This window comes from Tursiops truncatus, chromosome 3 (assembly GCF_011762595.2).
Source record: "Tursiops truncatus isolate mTurTru1 chromosome 3, mTurTru1.mat.Y, whole genome shotgun sequence".
In the NCBI taxonomy this organism is placed as follows: Eukaryota; Metazoa; Chordata; class Mammalia; order Artiodactyla; family Delphinidae; genus Tursiops; species Tursiops truncatus.
The window spans coordinates 119214039-119229771 of record NC_047036.1 but is presented as its reverse complement, the minus strand read 5'-3'; the positions used below and the strand labels follow the sequence as shown (position 1 = coordinate 119229771).

General features: G+C 43.0%; 1 protein-coding gene across 5 annotated transcripts in view; it reads right to left on the bottom strand.

Moving 5' to 3' along the window:
* Positions 1 to 15733, bottom strand: part of ARHGAP26 (Rho GTPase activating protein 26) — a 484293-nt gene that overhangs the window by 169852 nt on the left and 298708 nt on the right. For all 5 annotated transcript variants that reach the window (XR_002174220.3, XM_019924624.3, XM_019924626.3 and 2 more), the window contains exons 15-17: positions 14406 to 14493; positions 12650 to 12708; positions 10811 to 10916 (exon numbers count right to left, since the gene is read on the bottom strand). Coding sequence is in view for 4 of the 5 variants with exons in the window: in XM_019924624.3 (XP_019780183.1) it covers positions 10811 to 10916; positions 12650 to 12708; positions 14406 to 14493 (253 nt within the window). In the remaining variant the exon portion in view is untranslated. The remainder of the gene's footprint in view (positions 1 to 10810; positions 10917 to 12649; positions 12709 to 14405; positions 14494 to 15733) is intronic.

Below are 15733 nucleotides of genomic sequence, written 5' to 3'. Positions count from 1 at the left end.
AGAGCACAGAGAAAAGGAATGGTATCTAGAAAGGGATGCAAGATCTAGAAAGGTTTCTTGTTTCATTGTTTTTGTTCTTCATTTGTAAAGGATCACAGAAATTATAAGTGCTGATGAGAAAGATTCAGCAGAAACTACAAAGTCAATGATGAAGGAGATAGAGGGCAAAACTACTGGAGCCAAATCCTTCTGGATGCAATCGGGGATCGGCTCTAGTGCCCCAGTGATGGGACTGCCTTTAGGTAGAAGCACTGAGTGTTCTTCTATCACCCATGGAGAGAAGACAGGAACATGGGCGCAGGTGTGGTGGCTTGTGGACGTTCTCCTGTCGCATCTATTTTCTCAGTGAAACAGGAAGCAAGATCTGAGACAATCATCTAGAAGAGAAGAGTGAATGGTGTAGGGACATGGAGTAGGATGTGAGGCATGTAAGGGCCCTTGAAGTTGTGTTCCAATGTCTGATGGTTCAACTCTGCTTTCAATTACTCCAAGAAGGCTGTAAGTAAATTCCCTTCTTTTTTGAAAATTAGCCACAGTTGACGTCTGTTTCTTACAACCAAAAACCTAATACACCAATTCTTCCTTGGGGCCTTAGGGTTACCCCATTTTCTCACTGAAATCCTGACTTTAATAAAACAGTGATTCTGTTCTATCAAATCCTATGCACCTCCAAGTGAACAGGAAGAGTCTTGCAGTAGACCAACAAGTCAGACGTGTTGGGTTCCTCTACCACCTTGCACAGAACCAAGAAGATTATACTTACAATACCAAAGTGGAAACACTAAATCAGCATGCTAAACTGCTTAAACAAAAGCATTTCAATACATGTGAGAAAGCAGAAAAGATAGATACCAAAATTCAAATCGCCTTAACATTTCTTCAAATGCCCTTTTTGAGTTAAACTGCCAAAGTGTTTACCAAGACAGAATGAAGACAAATACATGTACAACTGTTCTTAGAGCGTAGATTAATCCTTCATTACAGATTTCAGTGACTCAGGGAGGGGGACCCATGTGAAGACTACACTAAGGGGTAAACCGGAGGCAAAGAGAACCGTTCTCACACTGGATGAGACTCTTTAATCTGGGAATGGCATCTGAAAGGCAGTCACACTGAGCAAGAAAGAAGATAAGTCAGACTCTTCCACAAAGAGAAACATTTCAAAGATCACAAAGATGAGTGGAAATTTCCAGACCGTGCAGACTAAGATGACTCTTCATGATAAAAACGTGTCGCTCCCTCTCCAGGAAATTAAGAGTTATTAAGTTGCAGCAAAGACAGCTGCTTCTGAGATGAAATCAGCCTTGCGACACCAAGAAGCAGGAGGGTGAGGGTGAGAAGCTGCTGACCTCCCGTGGAAATCAGCACCACACAGCTTGTTTCAAACAGGTGCACCACTCCACAGGGCATGTGACTCATGAAAAGCTCCGAATACTCACAGGGAACTGTAAGGCTTGGTGTAAGGTGTGACCTGAAAGCAGATAGCAATGGCTTTCTCCCAGCTGACCCAATGCTGGCTCACCCTTTGCTACGAAGACTGAGATAGATGCTCAGCCCTTTGGCCCAAACACACACAAACTGCCAAGAAAACAAAAGCAAAGCAAAAGTAAACATATGCACACATGCAAAGCTCCCAAGTGGGTAAGAGCCATGTGTGCTATGTTTTCGGCATTCAGCCCTAAGGGTTTTGCTTGCCAAGAACAAAACTGTGAAGAGAGCCCCATCCCTTCAGTATGAATGCCTTGTTTTGGTTTAATCGTTAGAACAATTTCTCCATCTTCCCTCACCTTCAGGTACAGTTCCATGACCCTCCTTCCTCCATCCCCTGATTTCTCTGAAAGCCTACATTATACTACTTGCCAGATGCTCATCTAAGAGATTTAGGTGGATGAATTAACTTAACCCTCACAATGACTCTAAGAGGGTAGGTGCTATTGCTGTCTTTAGGTTTCCCAGAAAGAAGAGTCTGAGGTGAAGGCTTATATGACACTATTCTATTCTACTTGGGGGTTCTCAGGAGGAAGGAGGCAGAGAAGCTAACCCCTACCTGCTTCAAGCACCAATACCTGCTCCATCTCTTGGGACCATCTTCCGAGAGGCTACCTAATGACTGCTATTCAGTATGCCCAGCTCTCACCTCCCATTAGTCAAAGTCTTATTTTTTTAATACTCCTTTGCTTTTTTTAATACTCCTTTGCTTCCAGGTTGTACACATGTGGACGGCACTTTGTGTCATGTCTCCCTCGGGTGGGCGGTAAGAGGCAGGAGGCACGTGGTAAGGGCATGAGGCTACCAGCTATCAGGCTGCACCTGCGTGAAACGAGTTGGAGGCTACACAACTGGTCACCACAGTGGTGGCTGAAATACGCACAGGAGAAGCCAAGAGAATCTGATGTGCTAATTTAAATGTTTCTAATACAATTATTATATCTCCTTATTCAGATGAGGAAACTCAGGCATGAAGAACTGAAGTACTTCACACAGGTTTCAGAAGAGATGAGCAAAACTAGGCAGTCTGGCTCCAGAATGTTCTCTTTATCACTGAGCTCTCAAGCACCTACAGATGAACTGCAATTACCCTGAAGTCTGCCAGCTGCCTCGCTGCAGCTGCCACATTTGCGCTACAATAGCTGTGAGCTGGTTGGAAAACCAGTCAGTGTAAGAAAATAAATATCACAGATAATGCTCACCATGCAATGCAAAGAGGATACGGCAAGAGAGGGCTTCAGTGCTCAAAACAGTGCAAGTGAATCAGTTAGTCACTGACACTCCACCAAAGAGAGACACTTAATGAAACCACCCCCATGGCCAACACATAAGAAATCTGGCTCAAAAGAGCGGAAATAAATGAAAGAGAGACTAAAAAAGACAAAGAGAAAAGATCAATGAAACTAAGAACTGGTTTTTAAAAAGATAAACAGAACAGACAAACCTTTAGCTAGACTCACCAAGAAAAAAAGGGAGAGGACTCAAAATCAGAAAAGGAAGAGAGGGAGGGAAGGGGGGAGGGAAGGAGCAGGGGAGGGAAGGAGGGACGGAAAGAAATCTGGCTCTGATAAGGGTTGGCAAAGAAGAAACAGAGTCGTGTCCATGCTTGTTAATACTCTCATGTATATAAGACCCTGAAGTAAAAGAGGGCAGCCACTAAGAGAGGAAAACATAGCATCCTCTCCTTTGCTCCTCCCTGAATTTGAAAGGGAACTCTATAGGTGACTCCATGGGTTCAGAAAAGGAAGTATCAAAGGTGTATCAAAAACCAGGAAAGTCACTGAAAAAATTCACCCAAACAGAAGCAGAACAAATCAAAACAAACAAGAGACCCAAATCAAAGGGGCTCTAAGACTGCTGAGTGTTCACAGCTTGAAGCTGAGCATTTCCCCTTTCACGATGGGCATTTCTTATGATGTGAAAGATTTAGTTCCCTGAATTCAGGAATTTTGATTTTTTTTTTTAAAGCAAAAAATTTAAACTGAACTTGTGTCTTTCCTTCTCCTAACCCTGAAGGCTGGAAGGCCACAAAAGAGAGAAATTCCTGGGTTGAAAGTAAGTGAAAGTCTGGCAAGTAGGCTGAATAGGGGATGAGCTCTGATTTCTTCTGCATTTCCATTAATTTAAAGTGCTAAGTTGCCTGTTTGCTTTAAAATATGTGTTTGTCCTCTTTGCAGTGTCCCTTTAAATAGATTTTCCTTTGGCTCTGCCAACAATAGCTAGAGAAGGTCCTTTGAGAATCCCATTCTTAGTCTTAAAAAAATACACTCTTCTCCCTGCCCCAAACACATCAACAGGCCTGGAAGCAGTATCTCTCACTTCTTCCAGGGATCTCCAATCTATCAAAAATAATAAATCTTTCAGGAAGAAAACAGAGCTGGTCAGGGAAATAATTCTCCCAGCTCATTTCTGTTTGTTCATGATGTGATCACCAAATATCAAGTCCCTTTTTTGGGATCAGCAGACAGATAGGTCAAGGGCTGAACACCCTAATGTCTACCCCATGGCCAGGCACAACAGGGACTACTAGGAACTAGGCAAACCGAAGAAGGCATGCCCAGGGGGATGTGGTGTGGCCCTCACTTACTTCCAGCCAATTGCTAGCAAGGAGATCTGAATTTTTCCAAGTAAAATGACCCCTGTTAAAAATGTTGGAAACCTGTCCAAATTTTTAAAACAGCGATGTGGGGGACAACAATACCAAATCGAGCACATGTGTGGGCTGCTCTGGCTAGAGGCCCTTGTTTGCAACCTCTAGGTAAGACACAAAGATAAAGTAAGACAGACTGCCTGTCCCCCGGGAGCTTATGACCTAGTAGGAGTGAGAAGATACGTACCTTGTAAATTGTCCCACAGGTGGAATGTGACACACGTTGAAAGACAGGAATAAGCAAAGGCTATGGGAGTTCAGGAAAGCAAGAGGGCACCTGAGGCAGAAAGGATTCTTGTAGGCAGTGGCATTGGAGCTGAGGCTAAAGAATGAAGTAGACTTTGGCAGGCAGAAGGTGTGGAGGGGCCGTTCCAAACAGAGGGAAAAAAAAGAGAGGGAGCGGGGAAGAGGATAGTTGAGAGATGGTTAAGAGATGCTTCATGCTTCTACCCAACAAATACTCATGCGCGTCCACTGTGCACCATGCAGCAGCGATGCAGTGTGATCTTGAGGGACACAGACGAGGCTGCAAAGTCTGAAAGGGTCCAGTCCGGAGAAGGTCCTGGAGGCCATATCCAGAGTTCTGTCTTAAGAGCAAGGGGAAAGCTGCCTTTGATGTTTTTTTAAGCAGGGGAATCACAAGTTGGGATCCACAGTGTTCCAAGTTCCCCTGCTACAGAGCATGCATTCTGCGGCCTGGCAGGGAGCCAGAGCTCCACCAGCTAGAGCAAGCCAGCAAGAGGCCTTTGCAAACAGCCTGGGGAAGAGATGATGACAGCTTGGACTAGGGACGTAGTGATGGACACGGAAGAAAGTGGACAGATTCAAAAGATAGTGAGGGGACTCCCCTGGTGGCGCAGTGGTTGAGAGTCCGCCTGCTGATGCAGGGGGCGCGGGTTCGTGCCCCGGTCCGGGAGGATCCCGCGTGCCGCGGAGCGGCTGGGCCCGTGAGCCATGGCCGCTGGGCCTGCGCGTCCGGAGCCTGTGCTCCGCGGCGAGAGAGGCCACGGCAGGGAGAGGCCCGCGTACCGGAAAAAAAAAAAAAAAAAAAAAGATAGTGAGGGGTTAAAATCACCAGAACTATCGGTCCAGGGTAGGAGTCAGTGGGGCAGAAGCCAAATGGACCTGGAGAATGTGGTCAACGTGGCTCTGGGGGGGCTATCAGGCCACAGCACCCGTGGCCCGGCAGCCAAGCAATTCTGTGCCAGCAGCCGTGGGTGTCTAGTGGTTACTAGAGAAAAGAAAGGTTCCGAAGCCAGGGTGTATGGCCAAGGGAAGGCTGCCAGAGAAGTTCACCGGAGCTTTCCATCTTAGAAAGACATCATCTCAAAAGTACTGTTTTCTTTTAAATGTGCTTTGTAAAATTCCACGGCTATTTTGTTTGGACTACTCTTGATGGCAAGGAAATAAGAAGCACTTCTCGTATGTTCAACAGCTCTCCAGTAAGCTAAATCTTATCGTCTAGACTTGGGATGGAGGAAGAAGGCATAGTAGAGTATGTATAAGATATATGCTAATGCCAAGTAGTCACTTCCTTTTATTTGGACCCTTTCTTGAGAACTTTAAGGGATGCTAGTTAACTACCAGGGCCCATCCTCCTTGGTGCCAAAGCCTAGCAATGATTCTTTTTTTTTAATAACCACAGGCATCTTTACATGAACCCAATTCACTCTGCATCTAGATCATGAAGGAAATGTGAATACATCCTTCCTGACTTGCAGGGATGCCTGGAAGTACTCAAACTACAGTCAAAGGACGGAGAAAACAGCCAAGCCACTGGATGTTCAACCATGGATAACTTACAGCAATGGAGTCTACCTATTATTTTGATAAGGTCTCACTTGTAGGCCAAGCCTTTGCCCCACAATATTGCTTCCTGATCCTTGCAATCTATAGAATTTTGTCCTTTTGGGAAAGTCACACGTAACAGATTATCCAAGTAAACATTAAGCAATTGGGTAATGAAAAGAACAGTAGAGAATCAGCAAGTGGCAATGGGACTCAAGTTGATTTTGCCCTCTTCATTTCTCTCTCTCACCCTCCATCCCCACAAATCTTGGTGTTTCAGGGTATATGTGCCCACATGGCAGGTGTATTCATCTCCCCTCCCAAATTGGTCTTGTCCCACATGTCCTGATCGAGTTAGCACACCATGCAAAGATCATTCAAGAGACTTAATACTCTTTGTTAAATGTTATTTTACCTGGATTACTTGCAGTAGGCACTATGAGTTGCCTACTCAGAGCCCTGCTTTTATATGGGTATCCATGCCTCCCACAAGTGACCCAGGTAAATCCTGTTTGGGGTAAAAAAATCACAGTGGTCCCATTCCCTTTGCTAGTGAATGCTTCAAACCAATGAGATGTGATAGGAAGTCTATTGGAGAACTTCTGGGAAAAGTATCATCACATCTCTTAAAAAGAGACTCAGAGAAGAAATACAGTTACCCCTGAACCATACTTCTGCACAGCTGCAAATCCTAATATAACTTTATAGTTGGCGCTCCATATCTGTGGTTCCGCACCCATGGATTCAACCATATTGCATTATGCATACAAACAGTGCATATTTATTGGGAAAAAAAAAAAACCCATGTATAAGTGGACCCCCACAGTGCAAACCCATGCTGCTCAGGGTTCAACTGTAATACCTTACTGCCCTGGACAACCGCTCAGGTGCAGATATGCAACACAACATCTTATGATCCTAAAAGGAGCTAGCCAACACAGTGAAGCTGGCTGTGAGCAGGACCGTGGAAATAACACAAGTATTTCATGAGCCAAGAAATTAACCAACCCTCAGGACTGATTTTGTGTAATGACACAACAGATTCCCTTATTGTTTAAGCCACTGTGAATTGGATTTTCTGTTTCTTGCAGCCCGAAGCATCTAAAATGATACAATTCTTCTTTGGAGAAGCAAGAAAAGGGCTCTGGCTTCCTGACAACACCAGGCAACAAAGGAGTAGTTGCCTCAAAAAAGAAAAGAGACTAAGATTTATTTCTCAGTAAGTATTTCGGGAAAACCAGCTGTGAAAAGGTATTGTTAATAGCCATTCCGGATGTATGAAGAGCTCTTTGAAATCCTCCCATGCAGCATAAACACTGTAATAAAGTTCCAATGAGCCACTGTGAATGGTATGTGTGGGGATATACAGCGTACTTGGAGTCATAATGGTATGCAAACATTGGGGAGCTACCATGAAATTAGTCTTTATTACTCATCTACTCTTATTTCCTTCTACAATTATAAGATTGGGAATTTTTTTCTTTTTTTGCCCCCTTTCTATCTGACGAAAACACAGATTCACGTGATTGGAAGGGAAGTCACAAAACCAGGCTCAGAGATGTTGAATGATTTCCACAAGGTCCCAAAGCCAGCTGGGGGCAATTTTCTTTATTATTAAAAATGCTTTGTGTGTGATTTTAAAACAAAGTCATTTGCTGAACACTCAAGTTAATGAAAGGCGAATAATTGTAGAGACATGGGAAATCACAACCAATTTTTTTTAGTAATTTAATTATGCAAATAAAATCTCCTTTTCTGAACTCACTGCTTTGAGTTTCTTCTTCTCTTCTTCTAATAACCTCCTAAATTCCAATCCATTCCTCTCAATACCATTTCTCCCTCCTAGAGAATCCCTGCATATGGCCCATTCTCTAGGCCAGTGGTTCTCAAAAGACTGTTTGCCTGGGAAGTAAATTAAAAATGCAGAGTCCCAGGCAGAGTCCAATTCAGCAGATCAAGGCGGGGGCCCAGCAATGTAAATGTCAATGCAAACAAGCACCCCAGGTGAGTGTAACCATCCTTTGAGGCACATGACTCCAGACTGTATACTAGATTCCAGGTTCCAAATAGAAAACATCTAATTTTCATAGTAGATTTAAGCTGGGACAACAAAAATATGTGCAGAGTTGCCTATAATTTTTATGTTCCCTCTGAGGTCTGAAACAAATCCAAGAGCTCTGCGATTTGGATGTACCCTGGTAATCATTTGCGTGGAGGTCTGGAGTTTTTATTCTTTCCCCTCTGAATGTATTTCTACTTGGGATTAAATATAAAATGTCTTAACTCTTCCTCCACAGCTAAAGGAAATCAATTTCGTAAAGTGTTTCAAAAGAGTACTTAAAAAAATACACAAAATATCTTCCCTTTGAACCAGATGCCTGGGATGTACAGGGCAAACACAGTAAGTAATGAGAGAAGTAAACACCAGGTTTTCCAGCAGAACCAACCCTGAAACCAAAACTTAGGAAGGAAGCTGACCATTAAGTAAGTAGACCAGAGGAACAATAGCTCAGGCATATCCTTGGGTAAGTCTGAACCTGAGAAAACAGGAATGAAACAGACAAACCCCTTGTCCCAAGTTAACTTTCCCTTCCTGTTCGATTTTAAAATAGGACAGTGCTGTAAATGAGAATAGAGAGTTTACGTAGAATCTTAGAACTCCTCTGGGTGCCAAAACATTTTTTCAAACTGAAGTAAATACTCCTTACTGGATTCAGCAGTGCTCATTTATACTCATCTCCTCCAGGACATTTTAAATCTAGAGGCTCCAGAGACCAAGAACACAGCACGCTGGTAACGGGAGTCTGTGTGTTCTACCATCATGACCAACTCACATTACAGCCATGAGAGCTTGTCTATATGTAGACTTCTTAAGGATCACATGAACAAAGGAATGCCACTTAACCTCACAGAACCAAAGAAAATCACTGTTAAGTATCAAAGATAACACACAATGCTCCAGAAATGCTATAAAATAAATACTCCAGCAACAACATTGGTTTAAATTCTTTAGAAGGCAAAAAGTCAAGGCCGTAGCTTTAACATGCACATTCCAGCTGTACTTCTCCTGGGCTTAGGGACAAAGACTGAACTTAATGGGGTTGGGAGAGAAGAGGGTGGAACTAGAGGGAGAAAGTGAAGCGTCCGCCAGGAGATGAACAGGTTCTTTGGTCCAATACCCACCTTAAGGGTTTTGGATTTTTTTATTTCTATTTCTTTTTCTTTAGGATTCCTAACAATCCTCAGGGCATTTTAAAAATGGGAAGATTCAGTCTGGCTTTACTGCATCACCAATGACTCTTGCTCTCTCCCAGTCCAATTAATCTCTCATCACACTGCACAGCCTGAACAGCCTGACTGCCTTCAGCTGCTTCCTATCCCTTCTTCAGCTGCTCCCAGAAGCCATGGAGGCCTCCCTAAGACCCAGTGGGCATTAAACAGTCAGCAGCATCGCCACACGTGCTTGGCTGGACGATGTACCTGGAACTTCCTCTGTTTGGGTGCAGGCCTTTCAAGTGTGCAACTAAGATCGAAGCCAGCTTTCCCGTTTCACAGATGCCTGACTGGGTTTGTGTGGAACAGGCACCACACCGTCATGTCAGAGCATCTGGAGTTACTTTTTAAAGCCCAGTTCCCATTATTTTAAACACACTCATCAGGATTCTTTGACATTTGCGGGGGAGGTGCATATACTCCTTGAAAATTTGCATGCTCTCAGCTACACTTAATTGTTTCTAAACATGCAGTTCAGAGATGGCACGGCAAGAAAAAACATGTGACCTGGAATGGAGCAACCCTTTACTCAGCCTAACTGCTTCTCACCAGCATGCAAAACTCTTGTTCCTTCATCATTAAGACCTATGGAAATCTTTATGGTAACATCTATACTCTCTCTCCAAAATATCAAGTGCTTGGTAGAAACATGAAAACAAATCATCATCTCCCTCGGCAGAGTATCAAATTATCCCAGACATGACTTAACGCCAGAACAAAGTGTGGGTAAGCGCTGAAATTATAACACGTCAGTTCCACAGCATGTAGAGTTTAACAATTTAGGTTAACTGTTATAGTCTGTCTTTTCTTATGCACTAGTCTCCAATAAAGAACATCCATCAAAGTTAAGAGAAGGTTAGAACATCCACACATGTAGTGCCTGATACAGCAAGGGGTATCATCAGCAAGGCCAATCCAAAGCAGCTCAGGCAACAGTAAATACACAAAAAATCCAAACCATTCCAAGAGTATAAATATCCCGAGCAGGAAAATCAGGCCCCCACTGACTTTCTTTGATTCTCCTCTATTCTTCATACTTCTTCAAAGGCTTTAATACATGTAACATTTAAAATCAATGACATTATAGAGAAGGGGGAGCCTACTATCCATATTTGACAGATGAAGAAACTAAGGAATCGAGGGGTCAGTGGCTTGTCCAGGGCTAGTTAAGTCGCTTGTTAAGAACAGAATCAACTCTAGAAGCCAGGCCTCTTTATTCCACATCCAAGGTCTGTAAACTTGTAACATATTCCTGTTTGCTCTTAATCATCACAAGAACATGTAACTCCTGAAAAATCTGTTTGGTGATCTGGTATCATGGAGGACACACTCCTATTGGCCTTGATCATCACAAGAACACAACCCCCCCTGCAAACTCTGCCTGGTGGCCTGGTGTCCTGGGCACCTCCCCAGCCTCCACTGCAAAGCCCATCTGGTATGTGCTGCTGTTACCCACTGCAGTTAATATTTCCCACATTTCTTTCCTGAGCCTCCGGCATACCTGATGCAACAGTGGGAGAAGGAAACATAAGCAGAACTGAGACCAGCTTTAGTGCTAAGATAAGAACTTTCCAGGGTTGAGAGAAAGGCCAGCAACAGTCTTAAACCTACTTTGCCAAGTGGTTCATGAGCAGCTGTAACATCTGCCTATTTTTCTCTGGGAGCCGATGAACAAGGCTGTGGATTTCAGAGACCCGTGACTCCTGGTTCTCCAGCTCTGTGAAGGAAGGAGGGAGGCGATACTGGATCAGGGCCACAGTTAAACCAGTTTATAAGACAAAAATCAGAGGAAACCAAATGTTGGGAACAAGAGACTGAGGATTTCTCAGAGGTATAAGATCCTGTTCTGTGTACTTGTGACTAGACTGAGTAGATCTAAAAGTGCTTTTAATGCTGCTTTCCGTAACAGAGTTCATTAAGAAACATGACTGATCTCACTTAAAAAATCAGAAATTACCTTCTGAGACCAACAGGCATCAAAAAGTTGAGGTTCTCAGCAAGGGACTTGTAGCAAGTCAGTTAACACTTCTGGGCCTCCATTTTCCCTTCTAGCCAGTGCCTAACACGGTGATAGGTATGTGGCCGGTGCCCGATAAATGTTTGTTAAATAAAGATGTGAACAAGCAACTATGAAAAACAAATGACCGTCAGAAAGTTCACGCCAAAATGATGACGTGATGAAATGGAGCCAGTCAACTGCATACTTGGAGCAGGAACAAACTCGGGAGCAGCTGGCTATACAGAGTGGCAGCTTCGTTTCAAGGAAGGAAGGAACTTTATGCACTCGTCAAGGGATAAACAAATTGTACATGAACAGCCTTGCAAGGGTCTCAAATATCAAAATAACACCTCGAGACAGCATCAAAGACATCAAGGGAAATGTCCAGTTATTCTCAAGTCATGTGTGACAACCAGCCTGGGAGAAGAAAGGAATGGCAGATAAAATAAGGAAATGTTTCTGCCAACCTATAACCTAAATCACGGACTGTCACGTTCCCTTGGTTGAACTTGGGTACGTGGCTTCGTTTCTCTGGGAAGTACATCGATGGCACTCATCACACCTATTTATAGGACTGAGGTGAGGTTTAATTAGAGAATGGTTGCTATGGGTTTGGAATTTCTCAGAGAAAGAAATCACATAAACAGCACCTTCACTTCCAGCTTTCTCCCAGGTCTTTCTCCTGCTTTACGGGGACAGCTGTGTGTGGATAAGGCCACCAGAACAGAGGTACTCCTAAATTAGGCCAGTAGTAGCTACCAGGCTAAACAAACTCTGACGGCTTAAAGGAAACAGGGAGAGGCACAGGCTATGGACGTAATAGCACGGTGGGGATTCATGCCAGACTTAAATCTGATAATCTTACTGCCCCTTACAGGTGGCCTGCCCCACATAGACAGAGTCCAGTATACTTAGGGTGGCTTGCACCTAAACCCTATGTATTTTAATACCAGTAATATGGTGCTCAGGGCTTAGATGATATAGCTGAAGAAAGATCAGAAGCTATAAATGCAAGCCATGATGGAAAGAGGACTGGGAAGTTACATAAATGGTGCCAGATTCAGGGAAATACGTCCGATGCTCAATTTAGGTAACGGGCAGAGTCTGATTCATTCCGAAAAATGCTACTCCAGGGCTGGAAAAAACCCAAGGACTTAGAACTCCAATAATCAAAATGAGAAAGGCAAACTTGCTTTTCTCACCTCTCTGTCACTCCCAAACTCACTTCTGACGTTTTTCCCCTTGACTGTAAATTCAACGTGCTAACAAGGCCCTTAGCAATCTGACTTGGTTTCGCTTTTATTCTGTGACAGTCTCAGGAGTGTTTATGTGGGTAGTTTACAAGCAGAATACGAGGGATTAGGTAATACTTATTTTGGGACACTGACTGTTCTTTGAAATAGCAAAATCTATTCCTTTCCCCTTAAAAATGTGGTGAAAAGAAAACTTACTTGCTGCTTTGATGAAACTTCTTTGGAACTGGTACATCATGAGTGGTCCTGGAAGCATTCTGAAATAAAAGGATACACACTAGTCAGCTTAATGAAAACAATCCTATTCTCGCTACCTAGCAGCCTAGAGGCGGCCAGACTGTATTACATTTCTCAAAGACAAAGATCACAGGCAAACAACAGCAACTCAGTTTAGTCCAACTTAGTTTTCCCTTTTGAAAGGGTCCTGAGATTTCACCTGAAATGTTCATTCTTTCTCCTTTTTAAGGGAATGGATACAACTTATGTCTCATAGAGTCACAACCAGAAAAGTACAAATGCAAAAGTCTAGCACAAACTGAGAGATTTCCTTTTCAGTCAGTGACTCGCCCTCCACAAGAGCATTTTAAGATGTGTCTGAGAAACAGGCAACTAACCCAACATTTGCAATCACCTGCTCTCAAACTCTCGTCTTCCCGGCACCTTAGGCACTTCATCTGGATACACTATGCAAGACTTTTGTAGGTGTTTTTGTGGCAAATTCACTATGGAGTGTTGCTCCAGAATGCCAAAGGACTAGAACCCTTAATATTAGGCATGACACAATCAAATTTTACCTGCTATTTAAAATATATTTTATACTTTATACTTTATTTTATACTAATTGTCCATTAGCTAATCAATACCAACATGCACAAATAAGTACCAAATACAAACCTCTACCATTTGGTTTTGTGTAAACTACAATGGTAGTATTTGGGATATGAATATGTTTTATGAATATGTTTAACTGTAAACTTGAGGGTTTTTTACTGATAGTCTAAATGATAAGCTTCTCAACAGACGATCCATGAGTCTTGGTTCAGATTTTATTTTATTCTCATCGGATCCCCTGATTCAACTCTTAGTCATCACTTGCATGACATCTCACTCTTGACTCCAAGAGCCTTCCAGCAATTCCCCAACAGCCAATAAAACCTGCATCACCAATTCCTTTTCTGTGGCTTTCGAGACAACTAAATCTTGACAAACCTGTACAAAGGCTTATGCAATTCGTGATTATAGTTCTCCTCTTTGTTTAAGACTAGACCCCCACTTTCCTGTGTGAGAAGAACTACAGTGGAGAACTATCATACTCCTATACTTCACATCCAGCATGGCTTTCAGTCTACTCGGGAAACTGAGATGTGAGCAGCTGGTCAATCACCCACTCCCTTAATAACCAAGGGAGGGGTGGGAGGTAGCAGGAATATTACACGTATTATTACAAGGAAAGCAGTCTCCTCTCCAATGAAGTCATATTCTCCAATCTAAGCAGAAGGAATCAAAAAGGAGCGCCATAAAGTTCTCATTTTTGAGGAGCAATGTCAGCAGTATACTCTGTCTGTGCAAGGCGCAGAGCTCCCCAGATACGTAGGGTACGTAATCACGCATTCTCAACAGAATAGGATACGCAATCCCTTGTTTTTTTAGCAGATTATTCGGGGATTGCAGGGAATTCCACATTTGAGGTTCTGTTAAAGGCTAATCATCATAGTGGCTTCTCAAAAAGAGCAAAGCTTCCTAAATCACTCATAGCACCACTGCACAATGGCAACCCATCAACTAGGGATGATTTATAATCGGTTTGACCAGCTGAGCTAATTGCACCCACACATAAGCTGTTTCCACATCTCAAACACCCACCCAACAGCTCTCTGGAGGCTGAAAATAAAACTTTCTTCCTGATTGCATGACAACAAGCTGGCATCATGCACCGCAAATGGAAAGTCCCTACCTTAGGTAGGTTTTCAAAGCACTAGTGATGGTCTTTATCTCCCACTCGGCGCAGATATCCGTTTCTGTTTCAGAAGCTGTTTTGGGGTCTAAAATGAAGAAAAGACAATGGGTAAAACAGAGCAGAAAATACAGCTAAACACCAAGCATACATAAAAGCATTCAACCTCCCTACTAAACAAAGAAATCCAGAGTAAAAAAGGACACCTATTTTTTCCTCATTAAATTAGAAAAATGTTTACAAATCCAAATATTTACTGCTGGCAAAAATGCAATGAAACTAATCCTCTAAGAAACTGCTGGAAGCAGATGAGATAAATGCAACAGATTTGAAAAGCAATTTGGCAATACGTATCAAGTCCTAAAAAGGTTTAGACACTTTGAAGCAGTAATCCCACTTCTCACAACCCATCCTCAGGAAATAAGATAAGGCATGAGAAAGTTACACACATCCCAAATGTTCAACATACACTGCTCTTGAAAACAGCAGAACAATTTTTTTTTTTTTTGGAGCAGAACAAATTTTAAAAGAACAACCTATACAGCCCATGATAGAATGATTAAGTTCATCATGGTATATTCCTGATGGAATATCATGTTGCATTTACATGATAATGATAACTATATAGCAAAATGGAAAATGCCTGAATTATCATGTAATGTCAAGCAAAAAAAAAGATTTTAAAGTTTGTGAGAAACTCAAATGAACAAAGGCTGAAAGGAAATACTCCACATTGAAAAGAGTGGTGAGGTTAGAGTGGTAGAATTGTGGGTTTTATATTTTCTAAACTATGACTTGATTCCATTACTTATCTATTTTAAATGGCCCTAAACCAAGACGTGCAATAAAACCACCATAATGATATCAACTCCTGATCACTTCTTCCTTTGTTTCCTCTTGTGTGGACTTGCAAACAAGTGTGTGTATTTCAGATAAATGTGTACTGTAAAAGAGAAATAATCCTTGCAGTCGTTCTGAGCGGCACACAGGCAGGCGAGAGTACGAGGCAGAGGCTGAACTGTTTCACAAACCAGCAGACCTCCGTCTTCTGGCTGGCGAGGTGGTTGGAAGTAGAGTCTCTCAGGGCATTGAAGGGGGAATCCAGCTTCTGGCGATGTGCCTCCCAGCTCCCGTTCCTCTTTTCAGCTGGGCGGCTACCCTTTTCTCACACCTACTCAGGGGAGGCCCCACCCTTCCAGGGGTGGGGAATGAGATGTCTCTAGACCCCGGGACTGGTTCAAGGTGGTCCAAGACTGGGCAGCATGAAATCCAGGACTTATCCAGGACTTTTCCAGGACAGGGGAAAAGACACCTGCTGTGCTTGCACT